At 35.0% G+C, this 13,714-nt stretch overlaps 1 protein-coding gene across 4 annotated transcripts in view; it reads right to left on the reverse strand.

Moving 5' to 3' along the window:
* Positions 1–13,345, reverse strand: part of Rgs13 (regulator of G protein signaling 13) — a 38,431-nt gene extending 25,086 nt beyond the window's left edge. The window contains exons 1-4 of one of the 4 annotated variants that reach the window (XM_052200748.1): positions 13,298–13,345; positions 11,835–11,903; positions 7,541–7,610; positions 4,170–4,231 (exon numbers count right to left, since the gene is read on the reverse strand). In XM_052200748.1, the coding sequence (XP_052056708.1) occupies positions 4,170–4,231; positions 7,541–7,605 (127 nt within the window). In that variant the 5' untranslated portion in view covers positions 7,606–7,610; positions 11,835–11,903; positions 13,298–13,345. Of the gene's footprint in view, positions 1–4,169; positions 4,232–5,068; positions 5,306–7,540; positions 7,611–11,834; positions 11,904–13,151 lie in introns of those variants that run through there. The other 3 variants (XM_052200747.1, XM_052200749.1, XM_052200745.1) reach the window with 3 other exon arrangements.
* Positions 13,346–13,714: the final 369 nt, after the last annotated feature.

A 13,714-nucleotide genomic window follows, 5' to 3' on the forward strand; every position in this document is an offset into this window, starting at 1 on the left:
TTATTGCATGCATATATATGTATATGTGCATACATATGCATACACATGGGTATCTATCTATCTATCTATCTATCTATCTATCTATCTATCTATCTATCTATCTATAATCTATCATCTCTCTGTCTATTCTTCTGAGACCATTTTTTTTTTTTTGCTTGTGTGGTTATGATTGATCACTGTTATTTGGACAAAACAATAAGGGGCCTATTCCAGGGAGAGACTAATGTTCTTTCTTCCATCAGTTGTTAGTGGTCTGTGGTTCTTTGTCTATGGATGGGATCCTACAACATTTTCCTCCCACATTGGCACGTTCATTGATATTTACAATGTTCTGGTCTTGGCAAGAATGCATTAAGGTACAATAAGGTACAATAAGTGTACAATAAGGTACACTTAAATGATGGTAGCTTCTAAAAGCAGTCTTATTGGATTTAAGGCTTACTCAACAGGAAGAAAATCATGGTACTACGGACCTGATCTGTATCCTGGGATAGGGAGGCCATGGGCCTTAGAAAGGAATCTTTTGTCACCACTATGTTGAGACAGTTTAATTCCTTCCACATTTTTCTCCCCATGTATTATCCTTGTAACCGTAGATAAATGTCACTAACAATCTCATCAAAGAAACCTCTCTTTACAACAAATGACAGAAAACCCAAACTGGACACAGTACAGATACAAGTAGATTTTTGGCAGAAAAGTGTTAGTGGATATGTCTTGATTCTAGTGCCTGCCTACACCTGTGGCTCAAGAAACAATGCACAAGAGGGGTCAGAAAGATTGTAAATACCAGAATACCAGGAAGTATTTCTGAGAGAGATTATGAAACTACTTCTCCTAGAAAAGGCTGCATAAACTTGGTGCTTTCCAATTTCCATTTTTTACATTTCTTTTTTTTAAATTTTCTATATTCTTAGTTTACATTCCGAATGTTTTCCCCTTTCCCAGTTCCCCCCACCTCATCGGTCTCATAAGTCCTCTTCCCTCCACCCATTTCCCAATCACCCCCCTCCCATTTCTCTGTCCTGGTACTCCCCTACAATACTGGATCAAGTCTTTTCAGAACCAGGGCCCTCTCCTTCCTTCTTCTTGGGAATCATTTGGTATGCTAATTGTGTCTTGAGAATTCAGACTTTCTGGGCTAATTAATATCCACTTATCAGTGATTGCATTCCATGTATGTTCTTTTGTGATTGGGTTACTTAACCTAGAATGATATTTTCCAGTTCCAACCTTTTGCCTAAGAATTTCATGAATTCATTGTTTCTAATTGCTGAGTAGTATTCCATTGTGTAAATATACCACATTTTCTGTATCCATTCCTCTATTGAGGGACATTGGATGGTGATGGCGCACACCTTTAATCCCAGCACTTGGGAGGCAGAGGCAGGTGGATTTCTGAGTTCGAGGCCAGTCTGGTCTACAGAGTGAGTTCCAGGACAGCCAGGGCTACACAGAGAAACCCTATCTCAAAAAAAAATCCAATTTCCATTTTATAAAGCCCTTTGGTTTAATGGCATTGGGTTGAATATAGTTATTAATAGTTTTCCAACAAATATTTCGTATATTAATTTCTCATCATTTCCTGAGGCTCAAACTAACACATTTCATTTCCATGTGAGTTCCTGATCTATATATTCTAAGAGGCTGTGCTTTAATCTCTGTAATAATTGAAGTTTGTGTATCTTAGGGTAGCAGATACATTTTAGTGTCCTTTGATAGTTGAAGCATTCTTACTCCATAGAACATAAAGTGTTTGCTTTCTTAATTTTCCTAGTTGACTGGTCCTAACTTTAAGGTGATTTATTTTTTGAAATCACTTTTTGATTATGTGTTGTAGGATTTTAAATGAACTTCATACTAATTTGACTTCATGACTGACTTTATTTCATGACTTCATTCACTGACTTTATTAAGAACAGTGCTATGCCTTCTTGCCCTCACTTTTTTTGGTATACTTTGCTTATTCTTATGACACTATATCTCTAAATTACTGAGTCTAGCTAAGCAAGTTCTCACTTGATATTTATGTCAAATGATTAACTCTATTTTTTCCATTTATTTTGTCAGTTTTTCAGCACTGGCACATGAATTGTCATAATAAATATAGCTTGATATGTTTATCTTTCCCTACTAATATTTATCTTTCACTGAACAATAGTACATGCCTACTAGGAACAAATGATACTTTCGTCTCTCAGGGGAATATGAAATTCATAAGCAGTATCTATTATTCAAAGGGCTTCACAATTTTTTGAGCAAGCTCCTTTGGAAATAAATTCATTACCCCAACTCGTTATAATTAAGAGAGGAATAATTAATGTACTGAAAAATAGAACAAAAGAATATTTCTAAATCATTTCATAGAAAAGGTGGAACTTGAATTTTAATTTTTAAGACTATGCAGGATTTGGTGAGAATACAATGGACAATGAGCAACAGCTCTAGCAGGAGAGTTGCTGATGTACAAGAAAGTGATGGAACAGTTACCACCTTGGTGTAAGTCGTGTTTCATAAACAACATATCTAGAGATAAATTTCAGAAAACAAATTGGTTTAGAGTATCATGGATCCTGAATACTAAGAGTTTGGACTTTTGGTACGAAAAAAGAGGAAAAAAATGACTGTACTCACAGATGTGTACATTATTATTAATAAGAGCAAATGGAAATTAATTTTGTGCTCAAGTTGTCCCGTGCATCGAACTATGTCATTTATGTTCAACTTGTACAATAGTGTTGAATAGAGAGATGATAGTATTCTCACTTTACTGAAGAGATGTCTGTAACTCTGAAAGTGAGATTAACCTGTCAATGCCATGGACATGTGTTAGAACTGATATTAAAATTGTTTGGAAAAGAATCAATACAGCTGACATAACTGGCAGATTTCTGTTCTTCCATTTAAGTGACCAAAATACTAGTGCAAAGATATAATATTCAATTCATGATCATGCTGGCAAGTTATGTCAGAGAACTATGAATAAAACTTGATAAGTAAAAGGCATAGCTCAAACTTCCTTTGAAATGAATGCAAAAGAAAAAAATTATGACACACATTTTCAATGGAATGGCTTGCAACTCAAGATAGGTGATTAGGTGGTGCCCCAGATCTGGATATGTACAACAGGAAGAGCAGAGTCTCAGAGTCAGAGATAAAGGCACTAAGGAACTCTTAATAGAAAAAGCCAAGAGTCAAAATTTCAAGCTTCCTATGATTGCTTTGTGAGTAAGAAACAACAGATGTTGTGTTAAAGAATTTTCTTGAGGCTATGAGTGTAGGTAGTGTCCTAGGAACACAGAGGTCCCCAAGAGTGACAGAATGTACTGTCTAGAATAACCTGTGCACTCACTAATTGAAATACTGTAGTACTACAATTATCTCCTGTTCAGTCAGGGGATCTAATTCATTATTCACAGAGAACCTCATACAGGGAGGTCCCTAATAAAGAGATAAATTCATAGATAAAATTAGCAGATATTTAATAGGGATAACACTAAGGAACTTAGGAACTAAGTTCAGTAGAATTTTGAGTACCCTCTACTTTTTTTAACCTGTCTTCTTGTTATTATCTTTTTCTATCATCTACCAGGATTCTTTTGTTCCAAATAAAGTAGACAGTTTTCTTGAATACCCCTAATTCTTTATATTAACTGCATTGAGCTTCTAAAGTTATGTTTTCGCCTACATAGCTATGACTTTTCCTTTGTATCACTTGAATTCTAAGGTTTGCACCATTATACCCAGAAGCACTGGAATTAAAGACTGAAGAGCTTCATGCAGTTTTAGAATGATACTTGAATTGGTTGTTAGTTTTGACAGCACTTAGAACAGCAACTTTTTAATAGTTTCCAAGCACTAACTTTAGCAAGCTATGGGAAGGCAGTATATTTCAGTATGTGTTACTATTTCAGCATATTCCTGATGGGTTTCATAATATACTTGTGAAGAATAGAGACCCACAGTGACTAATCTTGTTTTAATTAACACCAAAGCAAATAACAGTGGTTGGCATGACAAACTATTTTCAGGTTTTCCTTTTTTAACTGTGTCAGTTGCCATTTAGAAGGCAGTGAGCAGAGCCACACTTGTCATCTGGCACCCCTCCCCCACAGCTATGAACGTGAAACAGGCCACTCATTAAAAGATGCTGTGTTGATCGTACTCACATTTTGTAGCCATCAGACTTTCCAAAGATTGGGCCCATTTTAAAACTTCATCCAAAGTAAGGCTTTGAAAAGAAACAAAAGCACTGATTGGGATAAATTATTATCAAAGTTTTGCTGGACTAAATAAATCTATGCTATGTTGAGAACAATCGAAGAATATAATTTACATTGCTTATTATCCTTAGCCTTTTATGTTTTATTTTTTTACTGAATTTTAAGGTGTGAAAAAGAGAAGAGGTATATACCTGAGATTCTAAAATAAATATTAAAGAGAGTTGTATAATCTCATTTCCCATTTGCTATTAGAATTGTGATAGATTTAGTTTTTGTTATGTATGTGTTTGTGTTTTTAACCAAGAAATTACATTTTCCATGCTTAGTTTCCATGTCTATGTTCTTCTTGTACCCATTTTTTATGTGATTACTATGATCTTACTCTTTAACTTGTAATTATAAATTAATCATGCAGAGAACATCTTGGTGACAGTATAATATTCTACAAGGGGCCTTTCAGAGTTTATATAGTTAATTTAAACAATTCTGAGTATTTCTTATTTTTCCCCATTAAAACTATGTATAGTCAAACTAATATGGCAATGTTGCTGTGGTAATTTTGTAGGATAGCAGAAACAGGCTGAAAGGCACAAACTCCCACATTGTCTCCCTAGGATTGTCTCATATTTTACTACTACTATCAGATGTGCACCCACTTACTTAATGAATGCAGAGTCTATCTACAAAGCTTATGTGCACATTTTCATGTATTGTTTTGCCTATTATGTTTGCAGTTTCTTATTTGATACATATGTACTTATGTGTTGAATTTTGAAGGTTTTTACTTTAGTGACGGTACAATATGTCAGCTTACATTGGAAGTAACAGAACGAACAAAGACATACTTCATGGTGTTGGCTTGAATGCTTCCTTTCGGTTTCTGTGGGTGAGCTTCATGAGGTGACTGACAAGTGATCGTGCTTCCTTACACACAAATAACTTTATTTTCCTATTTCGAGATCTCTAATATAATCATCAGCAATCCATCTAATATAATCCATCAGCGTCACCACCTTTTGCACTGGTGTAAGAAAACTGAAGACACAAGCCAGGCCTGCTCCTTGCTGCATGGTGGACTCAACCTGAATATTAATTCTTTAAGACTGAGCATTAGCTGGTTATGAACATAACAAAAGCTTAAAGAAGTTAAGTAATACAAAATATGGAATAATATTAGTTCTGTAACAACTCTGATGGTCCTGCCAGCTCCATGGGGATCTTCACATCAACGTCTCGGCTGGACAGTGCACTGCAGAGTGCTCTCAGAAACATTTGCATGAAATTATTTCTGACTCATTGTCTTTTTCACTCACTAGAACTTCAGAGGAATAAGCTAAAATAATGCTTTTAATTTATTGAAGTGGGAAATAGGAGGCGGGTTTCTTGCATACTTTTCTATTTCGTGGATTTCCTTCTAGAGGAAAACTAAAATCTCCAGTGAGGGGACAAAATATCACTGTGTTGGGAAATAGTTGTGGAGAGAATGTCTTTGCTTGTAAGATTTATGAGTCTTACGGATGCAGACCGTGGTAGGAGAAATTGTCTTATTTGAACTCCATTTTTGCCCTTGCTTATTTTTTTTAATATTTTTATTTTCTATATTCTTTGTTTACATTCCAAATGATTTCCCCTTTCCCGGATCCCCCCTCCCCATATGTTCCATAAACCTTCTTCTCTCCATCCATTCTCCAATCACCTCTCTCCTTTTTTTCTCTGTCCTTATATTCCCCTCCAATGCTAGATCAATCCTTTCCAGGATCAGGACCCTCTCCATACTTCTTCATGGGAGTCATTTGTTATGTGATTTGTGCCTTGGGTATTCAGGGCTTCAGGGCTAATTAATATCCACTTATCAGAGATTGCATTCCATGTGTATTCTTTTGTGACTGGGTTACCTCACTTAGGATGATATTTTCCAGATCAAACCATTTGCCTAAAAATTTTGTGAATTCATTGTTTCTAATTGCTGAGTACCTTGCTTATTTTCTGTGCCACAGATTTTGTGCTGACCCATGATGAAGATGATCTCCTCAGATTATTTAAAGATTATTTTAAGCACATTTTGTTATTGAGTGACCTAAGTTTCCTGATCAGAGTTCTCTGCTTTTGTGCCTTTTCCTTTTTCTGGTAGGGGAAGTAGCAAAAAGCAATCAGACATGGGGGCTTTATGAAACTAAGCATTGATGCTTAGCGTCTGAGGGTTGGGGGAATGCAATCCTGATGCAGGACTTCATACTCCACACCTTAGTTTTGTTATTATCTTTATATTTGACAGTTATTATGAATGTAAAATGTCATATCAAATGACCTTAAGTAACCTTATAAATACGAATTCTCTTTTCCAGAACTCCTCCTTTTTATAGAGGATCTAAAAGGCAGAGAAGAAGAAATCCACATTCTTATTGTGATAGGCCATATGGATAATCAATAGAAGAAAGTTATTTTCAGTCATTTAGTTATATCTTTCTCCATGGGTATATATGCATGGTTCACAAAACTTCAACTGGTCACTAGAATTTTGAGCATTGGATTTAGCACCCACCACTATATCTACCTTTCTTCACCAAGCCATAGTTTGTGACCTTTTGAGATAGTTCTTACTTTAGTGGGAGGTCAGATGGGTCAAGAGTTCTGATTCATAAGGATGTGTTCACAACTGAAGCCTTCAGTGTGACCTGGGTTAGGCACGTGTGTTTAGTCTAACAGGGTCAATCTACAACCTGTGAATTCTTTGTGACAAATCCAACTGTTGGTAAGCCTTCCAGTCACTCTATACATTTTAATATACCAGATCATCAGGGCAAAAAGGCCAGATCAGGAGGCTTAGGCAGTAAGATCACATGGTTGGGGATGACCTGGTCTGTATGGACAGACACTGTAAAAAGCAAGGAAACAAACAAACAATCACAACTTTGCCTGCATTCAGAGAATACCAAGAGCTTGGTAGGCTTCCATTCTCATTAACCCCAGGAAGGAATGAAGGTGTCTGTCACTTCTTATGAGGAGTTTAGTTATGAGAATATGTTAGATTAACAAAACCCTTTAATATAAACATCACAAGTCTGTATTGTAAAGAATGTTTGTAACATATCTCTAAAGCATTAAAGTTACCAAATTTTCAGGTGTATACCATGAATTATGGAAATTGTGACACATGATCGCTTCTCTGGTGGAGTTTCTCATGTATAAATGAAAGTTTTACTTTCTCAGCAAAATATATTTAGAACAAAATATATTAGAAATATATTCGAGATGTACCTATTTATTATGTGCTTAAGAATTCTTTTAAACTGCCATAACATTTAAAAGGTACTTACTTTGAAGGGAGCCTCTTAGATTCATCTCTGCATAACTTACAAATCCAACAGATATGCCTGCTCATTTTTTCTAAAAAAAAAAAAAAGTATAGAGGTATATAATTTAGTCATGCAAAATGGCTGCTTGAGAGAGTCAATTTTCAAAGAGCACATAACGTCATAAATCACAAAAAACATGAATTCTTAAAGTTACTAGACATCACTATGGGTCATGAAGAAAAAATGGGGGAAATGACTCACTTCATACATATTCCATAAGAATATAAGTGATTAGATTTCTCAGTGACTTTGGAATCCCTCTTACCCACCTACTCATTAATAACAGAGTTCTTCCCCCTAAATATAGGACTCTGAAAGCTGTATTTTAATGAGAAGCCACTGACAATGAACTCATCAACTTCTAAAGTTTCCTTTTTGGGACAATTCTTATTTTTAGAGTGTTCCTTAAATATATGAAGGAAAACGTGCCTCTTTGTAATTAGTCAGATTAAATAGCATAACCAGCCAAATAAAAACTCCTTAAGCATGCATTCCGAGAAGAGTAATTGTTACATAAATTTGGGCATTTTTTGGACATTGTAACTTTGAAATTCTGACAGAGGTGACTTAGTCTAGGCTGAGCATCTATATAGCCATGTGTGTCATGGTAGGCTTATTTTTTTTTTTAACTTGGGACTTTGAAAGAAAGAGCTAAAAACATGCTAGGAATAATTGAGTCCATGCTTTATATAAAATATGGAGATAGTTTAGTGACTAATCATAGGTAATTATATGACGTAAACACCGAGGATCAATAGTGAGCGTCTATGATTTTATTGACTCATTCAAAGTATTTTGAACACCTGTTCCCTGTCAAGCTCTCAGTGGCAGTGAGTGATCTTCACAGACCTTGCTTCTCTTCCTGTCCTTATGGGCAAGATGAAAAACCATGGCATTTTATTACAGGGGCTGTATGAGTGCAAGGAAAGAACTGTGTCAGAGTTGAGAATAGTCAGTGAAGCCATCCCAGCAATGTACCATCTAAGCAGGAGCCAATAGGTTATGCTGAGATGGAGAAGGGAGGAGGGTTTGCATAGGTAAAGGTTAGGAGGTAATGGTTAGTTGAAGACAGGAAAGGAAGATGCTCCCAGATCCGTAAGAATGCCATTCATGAGCAACGTGGATCAGAGTTGGCAGCAACAAGATGGAGAAAGGAATAAAATGGAGTGCCTATCCCTTCACTCCTCTCTGCTGTGAAAGCTGTTGAAGAATGACACAGCAGGGATACAGAGGCAAGACTTTCTCTCTTGAGCGTGCTAGTTTTCATGTTGATAGTGTGTGACAGTGACTTTGTGACAGTGTGAATTTGCTAAAGGATATCCATGGGTGGGGTGGGGAAAAAAGATATCCATGGATAGAAGACATGAGAGAAGTGAGTAAAATAATAGAATAAACATTGTGCAGCTAAATAGATGTAGACAAGGGAACAAACAGGAGGGAGGAAGGCTAATTGAGTAAGGTTCCTTTGATTGTAAATACAGTAATATATGTAGACAGGAAAGTTTATGATGTGGCTATGTGTGTATGCAACTAGATTTTATATAACCATAGATGCCAGAAAAAAATCGTTGCATTTTCAAGTGTGGTTAATAGTAATTTATCAAAGTTTTAAGATATCAAAGCAGTGAAAATAGAAGTCTTTTTTAAAAAGAGAATAAATTGGACTAAAGATGATTATAATGAAATAACTTGAGACTTAAGAGAACTGGGATATTGACTGGCTATTTATAATGATGCTGTATAAAACTGAGCCCTGAACTCTACTGGTGCAGCTGAGTTTCCATACCTAACATCTCTTGTTTATTCTTGAACATTCTCACTATTAATGCAACTACTCATGCTTGTCTCCTACAAGGATTCAATATTTCTTCTTTAACAATTGATTTTGTTTCATTGTCTTTTCACTCCATCTACTAGAGCCATGTGGACATATTTTCATATTGTTATCATTTCTATAACTCTAATACATATCTGTTATAGATTATAATATTCTTAATAGATAATAATGTAGTCAGACAAAACCACAGCAGTCAGTGTGCAGCAGTCACGGAGGTCAGATGCACAGTGGAGGTACTTAGTGAGAGCACAAGCCTTTCGGGGTTTCCCAGAGCCCCTGAGAGCGGTATATTCAGATAGCTCAGGGTTCTGAAACTAGAATAACACATGCTTGAATTGAGGCTTTTCTTAGCTGTGTGACCTTGAGCGTATTAATTTACCTCTCTGATTATCTATTTCCTTTTTTTCTGAAGTGGAACAATGAAGATTAGAAAAAATAGATGCATTCAAAATGTTTCTGTTCCACTTTATCTGACCTTTAGCTTCTTTTACTCTGTCACTCAGGAAATATTTCCCAAGTCCATTTGTAGGAAGGCAGTATGCATTCTATCAGGCTATATTTCTTCTTCCTTTTTAAATTTCAACTCAGATGACTACTTTTCCTTACTAATATTGACCATTCTTCTATATGTGAATACACACACTGAAAACCCTGTTTTTTCCTTTTATTGTTTTAACTGCTACATCGTTTTATTTATTTATTTATTTATTTATTTATTACTGGTTTAGAGGTTAGTTCAACAATGGAGTTGGGTGAGTCAGCTCCAGGTATTTAGAATTCTCAAGGAATATATGTCTGAAGGACAGACACCACAAGATAGATTTTGCATGGCCAGAAGTTTAATCACTAGAGTAGAAAGGTGAGAGAGAACAGTTCCCCCGGTTTGTCCTCTTGAAGATTATTATGCAGGTTGTCTCTTCTATATAGATGCACAGTTGAAAGGGAACCAAGAGATTGAGATCCATATGGGCACCCTTGCCAAGCTATAGGACCTCAAGAAGCTACAGGAACCCATGCGTGGTTCTAATTTTTCTAATCCCTGCAAAGCTCTGTCTAGATCAACAGTATCCTGGGCTCAGTCAGATGATTGATACAGAACAATGTTCTGTGGCCCAAACTGTTCATTACTTGGGCAGCACTTGAAGGGATTGCTATATAGCTATAATTAATTATACATGCATTAAATACATAAACATGCTATTTAAAGTTCTAACTTATCAGCTACTATTATAAGTAATTTCACATATTATTCAATAAACATTTGTAGCAGTTGTTTTCACATTATTTATGTATTCCAAGTCATTCTCAAAGATTTTTTAGATTACAGAATATAATGAATAAAATAGAATGTCATAAAATTATCAATGATTAAATTGCAGAAAATATTTAGAAATAGAATACATAGAATACATAGAGCACAGAACAAAATGTATTCTATGATATTCTCTGACTCTAGGCTTTTCATCATCTTGATGGAGATTGTCCTAGCATTTCAAATCTGTTTACAGGTCTTCCTGGGACCTTTGGCCCTGTTTTGCACATTAAGAACTAAATGCCCACCCACATGCCTATGTGCCTTCATGTTGTTATTGGATTCATGGCCATGCACCAAAACTTTGCTGGGAGGAAGGACAACACTGTTATATCTCACCATGTTCTCTAGATTGAGGTAAAGAGGCAAGTCACAAATATTTAATTTTAAATAAAACTGTCAGATTGACCAATTAAGTTTACACTCTCTTCCAAGCAAAATTCAGGTAAAATGAGAGATAAAGAACATACAAGACTTATACACAGCGGGGAAGAAAAAGAGTAAAGAAGAAAAAAAATAACAAAACATTTTAAAGTTGTTTTGGAAGCTAGAAAGGAGGGTAAAGTTAAAATTCTGAGACCTCTAGACTGAGAAAAAACACAGGCTTTGGAATTTTATATGACCAAATGAGGAACACATAACACATAGTCTGAGGATGAAGAATTGATAAAAGAAGTATTCTCTAAATACTTCTAATTCAAAAATAAAGAGAAACCATGGCCATCCCACATATTTTGCCATTAAATTGTACATATTCATTTTTAATCTCCACCAAAATATAAAATGGCAGGGTCAAGTGGCCTCAAATGTACAGTAGAGGAACTTTAAATCAGTATTTCAAAATTGTAAATTCTAAGTTTTAAAAGAAGTGTAATGAGCATTTAAATGTATGTACCTCATTTGTAAACTTAAATTTGTTTTCTTGGATAAATCCAGCTAAGTTTTAGTTAATACGTTTTCCAAATTAGAGGTCAAATAAAAAATAAAAGGTAACCTCAAATCCTCCCTAGAACTTGAATTCTATTTTGGTAAAAAAGAGAGTTCCCAGTTTAGTATGACCTAAATTGATGTGATGTGAGACTGATTTATTTTGTGGATAAACTCACCAGGCTTCAAATCAGTGATGATCCTGTTTTTCTCATGCTGATGCAATGATGAAGAAACATTCCATTAACCTAAGAATAAAGTAATGATAAAAATAAGTGGAAGTAGAAAGAGTAGTGTGAAAATAGAATATTTTATAAGGATTTCTACAAGTACTTTGCCTTTGCTTTCAACCAATAACTTCTACATTATTTCATAGATTATTATAAAATACATGAAATGGTTGGTTTTCATTTAATTGTCTTATGATTATTTTAATTACATATTAATTTTCTGACCCTTTTTTCTATACTCTGTTGGTAAAAGCATATATTTTTACAACTTGTTTTTATTTTTCAGAGCTAAGGACTGAACCCAGGGCTTTGTGCTTGCTAGGCAAGCATTCTACCACTGAATTAAATCCCCACTCCACTTTTATAACTCTTTAAGCATAGCATATTTAGGGTAAATGCCGTTCTTCATATTTTTTTCAATATTTTCTTTGGATAACTATTATAAAAGGAGCACATTCCATCAATATACTACTAATAAATATACTGCTAATAGTATGAGTCCTAGACATACTATGGCGTAAATAGATCCACATATCTTCCTGCCTTTAAATTAAGTCTTAAAGTAAAACAAAGATAAATAAATTTTAAATGTATCCCTTTTACTCCTGACAAGTAATCAATAAATTCTTTCTGTTCATATTCAAACAACCAACCAAATAACATATCTCTCCCCCTCCCCATTCTCTTTTATTTTAGAAGGTCGAATATAGTTTAGAAAAATGTGGACTGCTTTACATTTTGACAAACTCTTTTCTACAATGGTACAAAAATTCCTGCCCTTAAAAACCAGTAATTTTGTGAATTTTTCCTTAGGCACAGTATAAGAAACGAAGATATTCAATAAGCCACATTTAACAGGGTTTCTGTCAGACCTTCTCCCCTCCCCCCAAAAAAACCCCCACTGGAATTAACAGAACTAATAAATTGATTTAAGCAATAACTTAGTGATCAGTGATTTGAAAACTAAATTTTCTGATTTTATATCTCTATCACACACATAAAAACCACATAAAAAGAGCATATTCTAAAATGTAATATATCTTCTCCTGGCTTATTTAATTTTTTATAGAAAGAAATTCTTAGTTTGAGGTACAGAAAATCTAAGCCAAGAAAGAAACAAGTTTTTACAATTTTGTTTATTTCCTGGAAAAAAATACCTTACATGCACTGCTACATCTCAGCTACTGAAGTCAGTGCCAATTAGAAAATTATATCAAGAAAACAGTTTTCTATTTTACCATCTCTTTTACTGAATCTCATACTCACAAATATATCCCGTGGAGCAGTCTACCAAGCTACATTTTATTTTCTTCTTGTTATGATCCTTTTGAAATCAGGCTCTGAAATTGCACGAGACACCAAGTACTTTTATTTTTCCTGGCATAAAAACACGCCACTGTCTGTATAATTACCTTCTATGGCACTCCGGGTGTCTGTGCTATGAAATTCTTGTTTTACAGACACATATCTATGCAAAGAGAGGTTTTTTGAATATGGAAAGTAGTGCTGTGGCATGGCAATGCCTTGCTGATAAAAGAGGTTTTTATCTAAACTTATCAGAACATCTGACATGTCCAGATGGCTGGAAGCAGCAGCTCTGGAGAATTTTCAACTGATGTAGTCAAAACTTCTCCTCTGAATAATTAATTTTTCCAGCTTTTGTCAATGTGCAGCCTAAAGGAAAATCCCCTTAAAAAAAAGACCTGAGTACAAATGAACAGACTCCCATTACAAACACTATTATCAAGCCATGGGAACTATTAGCAGCAGCCTGTTTGCAATAGTCAATTGATTAAGGACCTGACACAATCTAAGGACTCTCTCTCTCT

Source organism: Apodemus sylvaticus, chromosome 12 (assembly GCF_947179515.1).
Source record: "Apodemus sylvaticus chromosome 12, mApoSyl1.1, whole genome shotgun sequence".
NCBI lineage: Eukaryota > Metazoa > Chordata > Mammalia > Rodentia > Muridae > Apodemus > Apodemus sylvaticus.